The sequence below is a fragment of the Babylonia areolata genome, chromosome 15, assembly GCF_041734735.1.
Source record: "Babylonia areolata isolate BAREFJ2019XMU chromosome 15, ASM4173473v1, whole genome shotgun sequence".
In the NCBI taxonomy this organism is placed as follows: Eukaryota; Metazoa; Mollusca; class Gastropoda; order Neogastropoda; family Buccinidae; genus Babylonia; species Babylonia areolata.
The window spans coordinates 3,035,091-3,047,647 of NC_134890.1; the positions used below are offsets into that span (position 1 = coordinate 3,035,091).

A 12,557-nucleotide genomic window follows, 5' to 3' on the forward strand; every position below is an offset into this window, starting at 1 on the left:
CCTTCATCACTACCTCTGTTTTGCGTGCATGATGAAAGAAACTTTCGGTCAGAGGACAGCCATTGTCGAAACGACTGTTGCGCACTCTCGCGCAGGCAACATGTTCTGAATGTCGAGAAGCTCACTAGTGAATTATTTTGTGTAACTAAAATCAGCATGCTGTGTCAAATGTATACACACTCCACGTGCTGTAACGGAGTCGAATCGGTTGAATATTTGATTTTTTGTTTGTATGGTGTGGGTTTTGTCGTTGTCTTTTTTTTTTATCAATTATTCAAAACCCCTTTCTATTCAATCAGGGAGTGACCCAGTAACACTGTTAAAGGTAATAACGTTTTCATTCTTGGCGTATCTAAGTTGAGAGAAATACATCAACTTCCATGCAAAGTCCTCCTTTAAAAAATGAACCTCAGTACGTGTTGTGCATGTAATTGAGGATCGGCAAGGTCTCCTTCCCTGCTTTTGTCATCTTCGTGTATGAAGTCAATAATAAAAATTTTAAAAAAATTAAAAATCCATTTATTTCAACCAAATTTGATTCTTCTACCCAATGTGGGGTTTTGTGGATATAGGAATACGCCAGCTAAATGACTATAAAAACAGGTAACTGCAACTGTGATGCAAATCATCCAAGCTTGCAGTTTATTTAGTCTACTTTGATACACCAGTAATACAGCAGTAGCAACTTGCTGCAAACAGGCTGGACCTCTGGTTTTTTCAATACCGACTTCAGCTTCTAGCTGAGTCGTGTGCTTGTAGTACGAATGCACATTTGAAAAGTCCATTAAAAAAAAAAAAGTTTGAAAAAAATTAAACATTATTTTGTATAATCTTTTTTTTTTTTTTCTTCCAAGTTTCCACGTAAAGTTTGTTCGAATAATTGACGGTGGAAAAAGCCGTGTATTTTGTTTCGCCAAAGCATTCTTATCCTTGTTTTCTGATGACGTTAAATGAAATTTTCCACCTGATCACAGGCATCTGAACTCATTCCAATGATCGTCCGAACTCACCCATGACTGTGACCGATTCCTTTGAGTTTTTATTCATTTGTTATGTATTTATTTGTGGCGATACAGGCAAATAGCAGGGATAAGGAGATCTCCCCTGGATAAAATTCTACCACCCATTGAAGGAGACAGCTGACACAAACAAGTGCTGGGTACTCACCGGGATATCCATGTTGGGCAGGAAGGCTTAAAGCGGACCACCACAGTCCTCTACAGAGACAGTCGTGTCTCCGCCTTCCCGCCAAAACAGCCGGCCGCTGGCCCAGCTCCAAGTTTTAAACTCCCGCCTGTGGACAAAAAGTTCAGTCCAATCAATGAAAGGGGTGACATCTCTGCACTCAGTGGGCACACAGGGACAGAAAATAAGCCCAACTCAACCTGTCACCCCCACTCTTACTGGATTCACCCACTGTCTGCAGCAGCAGACTCGATCAAGTTCATTCCAATCAATCAAGGGGTGACACGAGTCAAACGCTGCCCACGAATCTATGTGGTTCAAAGAACAGACAAGACAGACAAAACAGCCTGTCATCCCTACTGTTGTGGGTGTTACCCACAATCGACTATGACGCCTTAATCACGTGGTTTTCATTTTTCCCGCCATGTCGTCTGCGAGGCATGCCAAGAACGTCTGGTCACAAAATGGATAAAACACATACATACGCGCGCACGCGCTCGCGCGCGTACACACACACACACACACACACAATGCGATACCTAAACAATTATCTACATACAAGTGATATTGCAAACCGACACATACTTGCAGACGCGCACACTAACGCTCGCGCGCGCGCGCACACACACACACACACGCGCGCGCGCGCGCAAGGCAGAGAGAATTGGGTTGTGAAGAGAAGGAAGGGGAAGGAGGCCTTTCCAACAGCCAATGAAAGACAACGTGAAGATGTCAATATCAGTACTGTCAGTTGTCTTTTTTTTTTTTTTTTTTTTTTACCCCCTCTCAGCCAGAAACAGGTACAGACCTTGATTAAATCCTCGCTACTTGCAGACAAATCAGTTTTTGGAGTGCAGTCAGTCAGTCTGTCTCACTTGCTCTGTCTCCCCGTCGCATGCTGTCTGTCTCTCACCAGCTGGGTGTACATGCGTCAAGACTCAAAGTCTTCAAGTAGATATATCATTGTTGAAATCACACCGAAAAGTAGAAATGAGGCTCCTGTGTACATCTTAGATTCTTTGAAAAACCGAAAGAACTCATTCACGAGAAAGATATGTTCCCCCAGGTCTGTATTCTCCAGGTGTGTGTTTCCCCAGGTGCAAAACCACTGCTGACCACTATTGACCACGGCCCAAAAGCGCTCACACTGAGCTGTTTTGTTACATTTGTCCATTACTATGTCGTAGCAGGTGCTTGACCACGGTTGTACACCATCAGAGTTCAACGCGCATCACACTGTGACTGTTAGGCATTATCTGGACGTCTAGGCAGGGTTAGACCACTAGCTGACCACTACGGTCTACTGTTGGCCATTGCTGACCATTTCTTGCCACTTCAGACCGTTACTGGCCACTACGCAAAAATCGTCAGATTGCGTTGTATTATCACGTTTGCGCATTATCCTGACGTCCTGACCACCACTGATCACTGACCACTGCCGACCACCGTCCACCGCTGACAAATGTCCACTGCTGATTACTGGCTGTTGTTGACCACTGACCACTGGCTGTTGTTGACCACTGACCACTGCTGACCAGCGCCCAAAAGTATATGTATGATTAAACATATATAGGCCTGGGGAAACATAGACCTAGGGGACAGACTTGGGGGAACATGGACATTCGCCCTTTCAAATAAATCAGTTGACACACACACACACACACACACACACACAAACACACACAGAATCATTAGTCAAACAAATCATCTTGCTCAACAAGAACTCATACAAATCAAAAGATCTGTCTCAAGAAATCATACAAAATCACCTGCAAAAACCCCTGCATAACATCTTTTTGAAAACATTCTTCGCGACGTGCTTTCGATGTGGTGCTGATTCGAGAGATTGCCTCAATCGGATACAATTGATTGGAACCCGGGTTACGGCAATGTCCAAGTTTTGCAACCTAAATCATTGCACATATTAGCTAAATTTCCATGGATTTGCGGGACGAAAAACGGTCAATCAAAATGGTGGCACATTAGTTTAGTGACTGAATCCACATCAGAATTAAGTAAAATACCGTACAAAATAAGAGTCGAAATCCACTGAAAATGGGTTACAACATCTACAATTGGTAATATCGTTTCATACATGCACAACAATTGCTGGTAAAATAGGTGCAATAATTTAGGATGCTGAAACTGGACTTGACCCAGATTGACCGTGTTAGTGTATACAACAAAACTACAATGTCTTACCTTGAAACAAAAATCTCGGTTGGAACACATTCACAATAGAAAATCCGCACACAGGACAGCCTCAAGACACACAACGAAATATCTGGCCCCCAACTACTAGTAAGCATTATTTCGTTGGGGGGAAATGTCGGTACAGAAATCTGCTCACTTGAGAAGTTCGCCTGGTCGACCGATATTCTCGCGTTTCACGCAATTCTGAACTGCACGTGTCAGCAAAGGACTGAATGTGTGTGTGTGTGTGTGTGTGTGTGTGTGTGTGTGTTCGGGGGATGGAGGTGGGGTGTTTTTTTTTCAGCAAAGGTCTGCATGTGTTTTTCTTGCTTTTTTGTTGTTGTTTATGTACGTTTATGTGTATTTGATTGTGCTTTTATATATGTGAAACTGTATGTTTAATGCATATGTTATGCATGTATGTGTGAATGTGTGTCTGCATGTTTTACATTTATTTGCTTATTTATCATCATTGTTGTCTTTTATTTTATTTATTAATTTTATTCTATTTCATTTTATTTATTTATTTATTTATTAATTTATTTATCTATTTATTTTTATTTTTGTACGCTTATAGTTGACTTCATTAAGTTTTTGCGCCTTATAAATATTATTATTATTAGTAGTAGTTCTTTTTATGTGTTTATTTATTTATTTACTTATTTCTTTTTATTTTATTTTATTTTATTTAGTTGTTTTTTTCCTCAAGGCCTGACTAAGCGCGTTGGGTTACGCTGCTGGTCAGGCATCTGCTTGGCAGACGTGGTGTAGCGTATATGGACTTATCCGAACGCAGCGATGCCTCCTTGAGCTACTGAAACTGAAACTGAAACTGTTGTTGTTTGTTTGTTGTTTCCTTGCCATTTCTGCTGCATCAGCTTCTTGAAGAGTTGACCCCCAACCCGACGGGCGCAATAGCCGACTGGTTAAAGCGTTTGACTTTCAATCTGAGGGTACTGGGTTCGAATCTCGCTAAGGGCGCCTGGTGGTTAAAGGGTGGAGATTTTTTCCGATCCCCTAGGTCAACTTATGTGCAGACCTGCTAGTGCCTGAACCCCCTTCGTGTGTATACGCAAGCATAAGAACAAATGCACACGTTAAAAATCCTGTAATCCATGTCAGTGTTCGGTAGGTTATGGAAGCAAGAACATACCCAGCATGCACACCACCAAAAACGGAGTATGGCTGCCTATATGACGGGGTAAAGACGGTTATGCATGTGAAAGCCCACTCGTGTACATACGAGTGAACGTGGCAGCTGCAGCCCACGAAACGAAGAAAAAGACCCTCAGCCTCCTTTGTTTATTTTTTGGCATTTCTTTTTCTTCCAAAGGGAGATCATCTTGCCTGAGAAGGCTGTTTTGCATGGTGGATGTGTTTTCTTTTGCAGAACGTTACGTTTGTCACCTGATAATTCACGAAATATGAAATCTGTTTCCAAAAAACCGTTTGGACAATTTGATTCTCTCTCTCTCTCTCTCTCTCTCTCTCTCTCTCTCTCTCTCTCTCTCTTCTACATGGATAATTAGTACACTGAACTATATCACTCTCAGAATTGATGGCCGAGTTAGATAGCATTATACAGCTTTCATGATTTTTTTTGTTTGATTTTTGCTTGTATAGTGTAAGGAGAGGGTGTGATATTTAGAGGACTTTTCTATTTTCTTTATTCTTTTTTTTATTTTTTTTTTATTATATGCTAATAAGCAAATGTGTTGTTTTTCACTTATGGTGGTATGAGAATTAACCCTTGTCACCACCCATGTGTCAACAGACCCTTCAAGGTAATTGCAATAAAATCTCTCTCTCTCTCTCTCTCTCTCTCTCTCTCTCTCTCTCTCTCTCTCACCCCACGCACAAATGCATAGAGATTCTCACACATGTGTGCACAGGAAGTCAGTGTATGAGCCATGACATAGATGTTTTCCAAATTGACCTATTTTAATCAACTTGAAAACCGATTCGCATCAACAACAACAATCTCTCTCTCTCTCTCTCTCTCTATATATATATATATATATATATATATATATATATATAGAGAGAGAGAGAGAGAGAGAGAGATTTGTATTTGTATTTCTTTTTATTACAACAGATTTCTCTGTGTGAAATTCGGGCTGCTCTCCCCAGGTTAAGCGCGTCGCTACACTACAGCGCCACCCTTTTCTTTTTTTTTTCTTTCTTTTTCTTTTTCTTTTTCCTGCGTGCAGCTGTGTTTGTTTTTCCTATCGAAGTGGATTTTTCTACAGAATTTGGCCATGAACAACCCTTTTGTTGACGTGGGTTCTTTTACGTGCGCTAAGTGCATGCTGTACACGGGACCTCGGTTTATCGTCTCATCCGAATGACTAGCGTTCAGACCACCACTCAAGGTCTATTAGAGGGGGAGAAAATATCGGCGGCTGAGCCATGATTCGAACCAACGCGCTCAGATTCTCTCGCTTCCTAGGCAGACGGGTTACCTCTGGACCATCACTCCATAGTATATATATATATATATATATATATATATATATATATGTGTGTGTGTGTGTGTGTGTGTGTGTGTGTGTGTGTGTGTGTGTGATGAAAAAAAAATTATGATCTTTATTGTTGCTCATCGTTCTGCCGACCGCACAGGGCCATATCAGGACTGCCCAACTGCACAATTGTCCAGCAGCATTGAACATAAAACTGTCACATACACACATACAAAACTATGAACAATTATAAAGATAAACCTTCCAAACACAGATCACGGCACATAACCTTAACCATTTATCTCCTTAGGGCAAATGAGATCAAGCCATGGTGAATACGTAAGCAATTCCGCTTAATTCATCGTCCTCAGATTACAAAAAAAAGAAAAAAAAGAAAGAAAATAAAATAAAAAAGAATCGTAAAAAGGGAAAAAGAAACTATTCTTAAAGTCAAACATAAAATACATATAGAACGTGTTGGCAAAACACACTGCCGCGATTGGACAGCTATTGTCCATTTCAGTGTTGACAATTCCACTACCTAATCGCCAGCAGCAAAATAACAAAGATAGTTCTATCATAGACTGCGGAAAGGAGAAAAAAAAAAAGCAAAAAAAAGCCAGGGCTTGCTCGAGGGCAGAAAAAGGAGACAACAGTGAAGGAGGGGGTGGGGGGTGGGGGCGGGGCAGAAATAAAGAGAACACTAGATAAGAGAACATTTCTAGCTCAGAATTTCCAGAAAGCGGGGATGCTATTTGTGTTGAAAGACCCCCGGCAGCCCAGCGAGAGGGGAAATAATTATAACCACACACACAATGGTTTCCTGTGGACAGCCAGCGCTAATACCGTAGCAGACGAACCTTGTTGGGACTGTGTGTGGGGAAACTATGAAATTAGGGGCGAGAAATGGAGGACTGTGGGGCAGATGATAGGGTAGTTACCCCCACTACGCCCCCCCCACCCCACCCAGGCATTCCCTCCCCATCCCTCACCCCCACCACCCCACCCTCCCACAAAAGGAAAAAAAATCACACACATACACACACGCGCGCGCGCACACACACATGCACACGCACAACACACACGCGCGCGCGCACACACACACACACTCACAACCTTAGCGCGAAAATACAGAATAATGGTTAAAAAAAACAACCAAACAAACAAACAAACAAAAACACACACAAAAAAAGCCACGTCATCTCCAGCTTCGCCAATGTTCTTCAGTCATACGCTCGTCTTTCTTTCACTGTTTGGACTCAAGTGAGGCTTCATCGGGAACAATTCCTTCTCGCTTCACTGACACGATACCTCTCCAACCCCAAATAGTGCCCGTCACGGACTGTAAACTGATCAGTTTGAACTGGAACGTCTCACCAAAACTTCCATCCTTCGCCCCCAACGAGATATCACATTATCATTTCGGGCGCTCGCTTTTTTTTTTTAAACAACCCGGCTTTCTGTTAACTCTCTCTATACGAACGGCGAAAGAGACGACGTTAACAGCTTTTCACCCCAATTACCATCATTAAAATATTGCTAGCGGAAGGCTCTTATACTGAAGACGTGAATGTTGACAAAGAATACCACAATTCTGACGACGGAAGCTAAAGGTTGGGTCATTGAGACACCCACTGGACATCCGAGGGGTCTGTGTAGAGGAGAAGAGAGGACTGGCCGTACTGAGTGAGTTAAATTTCGTGGGGTACAGAGAGATAACAACTTGAAAAAGCAGAGGGAGAGAGAAAGAAAAAAAAGCAACTGGCAAGTAACATGGCAGAAATGTCACTGTATTTTCTTTTCTCGTAACTTTTAGGCAACAGATGTGAACACATCCTGCGTGGAACAGTCAGGCTGGTTTCACACACATACACACACACACACACACACACACACACACAGAGAGAGAGAGAGAGAGAGAGAGAGAGTAATTATAGATATATATATATATATATATATTAGAGAGAGAGAGAGAGAGAGAGAGAGAGAGAGATGTATATATACACCACAAGAATATTGTATTATCTCAACAACAAAAACTCTCTGCAGAAGTTAACACGTACGACTCTCAGCTAAATTTGCTTGGAGCATAACCATCACCTGTATCAACTTATACAGCAAAGAGAGAAGGGGGAATACAGATGATTTATTCGTATTAAAATCATCGCCCTTTCCTCTCCAAGAAATGGTGCAAACACGTGATCATTTGACAACTTTGTAACAAAAATATGTGTTCATGTCATCAATTAAAAAAAAACCCCACTTATTCTTATGACATCAGAGTTGACCGCAAGTAGACTGGCAAATTGCGTATAAAAATGTACATGCCTACATACCAAGACTTACTCTAATCTGAGCGGGATGGGGAATTTATGGAATTTACGGGTATACAATTTGCTCTTGGAGCAGAATCCGTTAGGCGTTGGACTTGTGGTCCAGTGTTCACCAGTGATCAGGGTTCGAGGCCCCGTTTTGACCTAGTGTTGTGTCCATGAGAAAGGCACTTGACTCCGCCCCCCAACCCCCACCCCACCCCCCACCCCCGCCCCCCCGCCCCCCTCCCAACTCTTAGCCACATGTGAACGGGAAACTTGACTTCGGTGGTAGAAGGTTAACTCTCTCCATACGAACGGCGAAAGAGACGACGTCTACAGCGTTTCACCCCAATTACCACCATCAAAATATTGCAAGCGGAAGGCTCTTATACTGAAGAGGTGAATGTTGACAAAGAATACCACAATTCTGACGACGGAAGCTAAAGGTTGGGTCATTGAGACACCCACTGGACATCCGAGGGGTCTGTGTAGAGGAGAAGAGAGGACTGGCCGTACTGAGTGAGTTAAAACGGCGGAAGGAGAGGACTGGGCCCCGCCCTCCCATGTCCAGCCCCAGACACAGTGGACATGAGTTCACTGTCTTGATTTTGTTCTCTTGCACTGCAGTTGGATTACAAAATCAGCTTATTGTATTAAAAAAAACACAAAAAAACAAAAAAACAAACCCGCAGCCGATAAATTACGTTAACTGTTCATCTAGACAAGACAAATATTGTTTTTCGTAATGGAGGTCATTTATCACAGTGGGAAAAACGGTTGTATGGTATTGTGCAAGTTCAAGTTATCAATGTATGCAAGTATTTAGGAATGGTGTTAACGTAACGACTAGGTTGAGCTTAAAAACGGGATGGTCAGAAATGTGTAGGAATGGGGAAAACAGAAAATTTAAAAATCTATGAAGAAAGTGAGAACAATTGATTCAGCTTTTCTGATACTCAGATACAACCAATGCTAACTTATGCAGCAGAAGTACGGGGCCTGGAGGAAAGTCTTGAAATGGAAAAAAGACACACCTTTGCCATAAAGAGATTCATGAAATATTCCATTGCGCTCGTCTAACACGATGGCATACGGTGCCTCTGGAAGGTATCCTCTTTATACTGAAGCTTTTGTTCAACGCATCAAGTACTGGTTAAAACTTACTCAGCTCCCTACGAACAGATTATACAGACAGTCATGCAAGACGTTACTTCAACAGTTTTAGTTTGGTAATTGTAGCTGTTTGGGTAAAGTTAAACAAGTTCTTTCCGAAAACGGATTTGTTATTGTATGGTTAGTCAGGGAGTTGGGGGTGAAAGAGGGTTTCTGTCAGAATTTAAAGATAACTTAGCATCTTGTTATAAACAAAACTGGCATTCTAAGATGGAAGATGATGTGAAGTATTCTTGGTTCCATTCCTTTAAAACTATTTTACAACCGGAGAATTTTTTTTAGTTGTAGTTACCAATAAATGGCACAGAGATATGCTAGCAAGATTCAGAAACAGAACCTTAGATTTAAAAGCTAACAAACTATGGTTTGATCTTGAGAGTTCAGCTCATTGTAAGTGTACATAGTGTATGGAGGATGTGAGAGAAATTGAAGATAATTTTCTTAATTTCATTGTAAAGCTTATGAAGACATTTGAGCGAAGAAACGACTTTCCATAGTGCTGCTGAGAAAAGGCAAGACGTGCTTCGTCTGTTATTCTCTGAAAATGATGAAATCATGATTTTGCTTGCCAGATACATCGCAGAAGCTGTTACTATCAGGAAAAGGAAAGTAGATGGTTATAACACGTAATCATCACTAGTTATATGATTAGCCTGTTACAGCTGTATACACTTGATGGTCACATTGTATATTTATAGTTCATTGTATGTTGTTTCATTATTATGGCGTGCATACTTGTGTTGGGCACACACACAAGTGTACGATTAAGTGATTTGTTGGGTTTTTTTTTAATTGATTTATTGACATTATTTGCTGTAATTATTGTTGAGTTTGTTTTCTTTCATCCAACACATTTGACGCTGACACTCAGAATTGCCCCCCTTGACATAAGGGCTACAGTTAGGCCAGTGTCAATAAAAAGCGTCTGAAGCGTCTGTGTGTGTGTGTGTGTGTGTGTGTTTCTCTCTCCCCTCTCTCTCTTTCGATATAATGATATTTGTATACTGAATGAATTTGTATACTTGTGTATATTGTGTACACAGACAGAGAGAGAGAGAGGGGGGGGGGGGGAGGGGAGGGAGAGAGAGATAGAGAGAGATGATAAAAAAGGAAAACAAAACAAAAAAAAAACGACACTGTCCGACTGCAAATGTTTCGGCGTTTGCCTTCCTGACTGCTTGTGAATGAAAGTGGCGTATTATAGAAACACGTCATCACCACGATGACGTGTTTCTATAGTGACGTCAAGTTCAGAATGAATCTAGTTCGCGTTCCTTCAACCTCCCCTCCCGACCCCTCTCTCTCTCTCTCTCTCTCTCTCTATATATATATATATATATATATATATATATATATACCACTGCCCACATCTCGCACACACACACACAAGACTGGTTATTCGGCTCTTCTGCTACACACTTCGCTCTGGGTGGCTTGTTTTGCACAAAACAAGAGGAGGAAAACAACAACAACAACAACAACAACAACGGGAAAATCAATCCTAAAACACATCCTCCACAAGACTAGAGCGGGGCCTCAAGTTTCACTGGCCTCGGTTCCAAGGAAGGCGTCCCGGCGAGCGGACTCATTCACCGAACACTTCCCCCACGCCCGCTACACAGGGCCGGCGCCCAGTCCCTCCTGCCAGCCGTACAAAGAATACACCCTCCCCAGCACACCGCACTCCACGCGAACACGCTCCTCCGCTGTCGTCAGCCGCCTCTCTCGCCGCTCAAACAGCCGCGCCTCACACATGCTGACGTCACCGAACAGGTGCGTCAGCACGCCCGCCACGTCACGCGGCACGCGCAACCGGAAGTTCTCGAAGGTCACGTGTCGCGTGGGGGAAGACCTGCTTCCGGGGCCAGAGCATCTTGTCCTTGAGCCAGATGACGAGCGGCCAGACGTAGTCTTCGTCTTCCACGTAGGGGAAAAGGTCGACGTAGGGGAAGCGAGTCGTCTTCTCGCCCTTCCAGAGTGGAGAGTCCAAGGCGTAGAACTTCCACATAAAGTCGGAGTACATCTTCACCTGAACAGAGGTACAACATAAGCAGAAGAAGAAGAATAATGTGGAGTGATGGCCTAGAGGTAACGCGTCCGCCTAGAAAGCGAGAGAATCTCAGCGCGCTGGTTCGAATCACGGCTCAGCCGCCGATATTTTCTTGAGTGGTGGTCTGGACGCTAGTCATTCGGATGAGACGATAAACCGAGGTCCCGTGTGCAGCATGCACTTAGCGCACGTAAAAGAGCCCACGTCAACAACAGGGTTGTTCCTGGCAAAATTCTGTAGAAAAATCCACTTCGATAGGAAAAACAAATAAAACTGCACGCAGGAAAAAATACAAAAAAATGGGTGGCGCTGTATGTAGCGACGCACTCTCCTTGGGGAGAACAGCCCGAATTTCACACAGAGAAATCTGCTGTGATAAAAAGAAATACAAAAAATACAAAATCATGTAGCATGAATAAACTTACGATCTTCTGACTTTTTGAGAACCTGTGGATACGTTCATAAACACGCCAATGTTCTTGGAGTAATTTTTGTTTTCTCACTTTGCTAAAATTTGCCGCCTTTTGACGATGGATGATACAGTCAATAATAAACATGCATATAATATAAAGACATTATCACATACTGGGATGGGAAATGAGGGTTGAGTGCAGATCCATAACTGTACTGAAAAAAGGGAAAGAAAAATAAAATAAAACACCTAAAAAAACAAACCAATCGGAGGATTATTATACGACTGGAACTTGGTTACACTGTCATGGGTTGACATGCCGACTACATTTACAATACTATATGATGATGATGATGATATAAGTACTTATACAGTGCCTATCCTCGGTCGGAGTTAGCGCTTTAGAAACGCGGAACTACCACTGGGCGCTCATCATTCGTTTCCTGTGCCATTTCATCAGGTTTCACTCACGCACACATACGCAACTCATCTTCTGCGTGATACACACACGAAGGGTGTTCAGGCAGAAGCAGGTCTGCACATATGTTGACCTGGGAGATCGGAAAAATCTCCACCCTTTACCCACCAGGCGCCGTTACGGAGATTCGAACTCGGGACCCTCAGATTGAAAGTCTAATGTATTAACAACTCGGCTATGCGCCCATCCAGCGGGAAATACAATGTCTGGCCTCGATGATACCTTATTACATGGTAAAAAATAAAACATTCCATACTCATATTTCAGCATACAAACTGGATGCATGGGTTGT

At 42.5% G+C, this 12,557-nt stretch overlaps 1 protein-coding gene across 3 annotated transcripts in view; it reads right to left on the reverse strand.

Moving 5' to 3' along the window:
- Positions 1-10,773: 10,773 nt before the first annotated feature.
- Positions 10,774-12,557, reverse strand: part of LOC143290143 (uncharacterized) — a 17,695-nt gene continuing 15,911 nt past the window's right edge. For all 3 annotated transcript variants that reach the window (XM_076599440.1, XM_076599442.1, XM_076599441.1), the window contains exon 4: positions 10,774-11,354. In XM_076599440.1, coding sequence (XP_076455555.1) covers positions 11,121-11,354 — 234 coding nt within the window. In that variant the 3' untranslated portion in view covers positions 10,774-11,120. The remainder of the gene's footprint in view (positions 11,355-12,557) is intronic.